The 2,813-nt window shown below is 34.1% G+C and overlaps 1 protein-coding gene across 1 annotated transcript; it reads right to left on the reverse strand.

Annotated features, from left to right (window-relative positions):
- Positions 1–365: 365 nt before the first annotated feature.
- Positions 366–2,564, reverse strand: LOC134855292 (putative O-acetyltransferase SAR0937). The gene has a single exon (XM_063871775.1). It carries the CDS (start codon positions 2,441–2,443, stop codon positions 410–412), a length of 2,034 nt encoding a protein of 677 aa, XP_063727845.1. The 5' UTR covers positions 2,444–2,564; the 3' UTR covers positions 366–409.
- Positions 2,565–2,813: the final 249 nt, after the last annotated feature.

Below are 2,813 nucleotides of genomic sequence, written 5' to 3' on the forward strand. Positions count from 1 at the left end.
GTCATCGCATTCACTTAGGGTAGCAATCTTCATTTTAAATGATAATGCGTGATAGTTAGAAAAAAAACACATTTTAAATGAACTCTTATCTTTAGTTTCTTTTTTACTTTAAGCTTAGTTTAGTTTGAACATTAGTGCATTTTATTAGGTGTAGCAGAGGAGAACAACAAACTGAAGTTGACGTGATAGTTAAAAATTATACATTTTAAATGAGCTCTAATCTTTACTTTTTTATTTTAAGCTTAGTTTAGTTTCAATATTGGTGCATTTTATTAGGTGTACCAGAGGAGAACAACAAACTGAAGTTGATGTACAAACAAATTAATAATAGATTTAAAATTTAAAAAACTAGCAAGCTACAAGAATATAATCAACAAAAGTCTTTGGCAAAATAGAGAGTTGGTGTAAGTTAGTTTGACTCAATCTTTGGTAGTTTTCTCAACACTTTTTCGAAGTTTAGTGAAGCAAAATCGGGTGTCAAATGGCTTGAATCTAGGAAAACCTGGACTCCATTCACAAATACAGGTTTCAGCTTATGTGTACAATTGTATCCGAACAAAATTGGTCCCATATCGATATAGTGAAACTTGTGGAACTTTTGTTTGAATTCGCTGAACATTTCTCGAAGATAGGCCACGCCTCTGTCATAGAATAGATACATTGTGCATTCATTTGTATGGCTCAACCAGTTTTCTCCAAATGTGTTTCTGATTCGCTTAATGCACGGCTCTGGATTATATACTGTACTTGGATGTTCAATTACAAACACTGGCGTTGTGTAGTTTGAAACGTAGGGAATGAAGTCCAAAAACATTTTCCGAATCACTGTTTTCCAAAGTTCAAAGTCAATTGGTGCACCTATTGTATAATTTTTATACCACATTTTGGCTCCGTGGATTGACTTTGAGAAAAACAAGGTGAGCTTTGGCCGTTTCGATTCCAAATAAGTGTAGGTAACATTATTCAGTGCTTTTGCATCTATCATTCTATTATTCAATAAATTTTGACTTTTGTAATGTCGCAAATATACTGTGGCGGAATTGGATACCATTTTAATCTCAACGGAAGAGTTGCATTGATTTCCAAAGGCAGAAAATGGTTGAAGCCACGCACGTGCAAACGAATCGCCGGCTATTAAAATGCTGTCATACCTACTAAAAAGCTGGCAGTTTGAAAGTTTCGCTGACTCATTGGCCGTTATCATAATTTTTGACGTCTTGTCTTGGTTAATATGATGATAGGCATTAGTTTTAGTTTGCAAAATAAGCGCTAGGATACAAGGTAGTAAAGCTGTAAGCATAAGGAAAAATAGGATAACACGGAGTGCGGATTTTTTTTCAATTTTGACTTTTTTGGTCAAAGGGCTCTCAATCACGTGCCACAAAAAGGTTGCGGTTGAAAAAGTGGATATCGAAATAACAAGAGCTCGTAATTGTAAATTTGCTGGCAAGAAGCCGCCTATTTCGCCAAATTTAGTCATTGGAACATGCACTAGATAACTCCCGTATGATATTTTTCCGATGTAACACAAAACTCGGTTGTGAAATAATACTTTTTTAATGACTCCATTTTTTTCAGAAACTTCTAGAATAATTATTAAAAGGAATGAAAACATTGTTGTCAACATTCCCAGATAAAAGGCGTCTAAATTAAAATCTAAAATAACGAAAAGAAGTAGCAGAAAAATTCCTCCAGACAGAAAATCTGCAAAATTTTTTAATTTTTGATTCGGAAAAAATGAACTTCTCATTAGATAATTTTTGTTCTCTTCATAAAACAATACTATAAGTGAAATTATTGTACCCGTAAACAATTGGTACAGTCGACCGAAGGTTGAAAAATAAGAATTCATTGGATTATCCACAGCTATGCTCCAATTTAACCCGGTAGTAATCGATAAAACCAGCATAAAGAACGTGAATATGAACTTCAGATTTTTCTGGAATAATTGAAAAACCAGGAACAGGAAAATAGGGAAGAAAGCGTAGAATTGTTCTTCGACTGAAAGCGACCAAAAATGGATGACGGGACTATGGTCTGAACCTTTGTCGGTGAAATAATCCAGTGCCATTTTCAATCCATACCAATTTTGTGAGTAGAGCGAAGATGCTATAAAAGATCCTTTATGTTTGTCAACATAGTCTGGAAGTTCCAAAATGCGGTATAAAATTGCAGTGAAAATCAGAACGATGGCGGATGCTGGAAATAGTCGTCGGAACCTCCGCGCGTAGAAAACTTTGAAATCAAGAGTTTCAGTATCTTTTATCTCTCTCAATAATATAGATGAAATCAGAAAACCGGAAAGGACGAAAAATATGTCGACGCCCACGAAACCGTTGGAAAATAATGGCAAGTCGCAATGGAAAAGAATAACAATTAGACACGCCAATCCACGAATGCCATCTAAGTGTTTTCGGTGGGAAAATTTAGAATGGTTAACCATATTTTTTATATTCGAAGGTTTTGCCAAAAACCAACAAGTCAAGCAAAGTTCTGCTGATGAATATTGAAAAATAATACTATAAAGAATATTTGCTAATTCTTGTTTTGGCTATTTATTAGTAGCGACCATATAGTTTCATGTGTAAAGTCTTATGTTGTTTCAACAGGTATGTTCATGTTCGCGTTTTGTCGAATCACTTAAGCCTTATTACCTTGATTTACATAAAACAAGCTCAAACTTCGCGAATTTTACCTAGAATAAGAAAATATTAGCAAATACTCCGAAGATTTTTGTTAAATGATCAGAACAAAAATACAACATCACAATTTGTCAATTCGTGCTTGCAAAAAAAACATTAAAAAGAGATGAA

This window comes from Symsagittifera roscoffensis, chromosome 10, assembly GCF_963678635.1.
Source record: "Symsagittifera roscoffensis chromosome 10, txSymRosc1.1, whole genome shotgun sequence".
NCBI classification, from domain to species: domain Eukaryota; kingdom Metazoa; phylum Xenacoelomorpha; order Acoela; family Convolutidae; genus Symsagittifera; species Symsagittifera roscoffensis.

Excerpts from the sequence above, each read along its gene's own strand:
- LOC134855292 (XM_063871775.1), bottom strand. The coding sequence starts at position 2,443 with ATGGTTAACCATTCTAAATTTTCCCACCGAAAACACTTAGATGGCATT.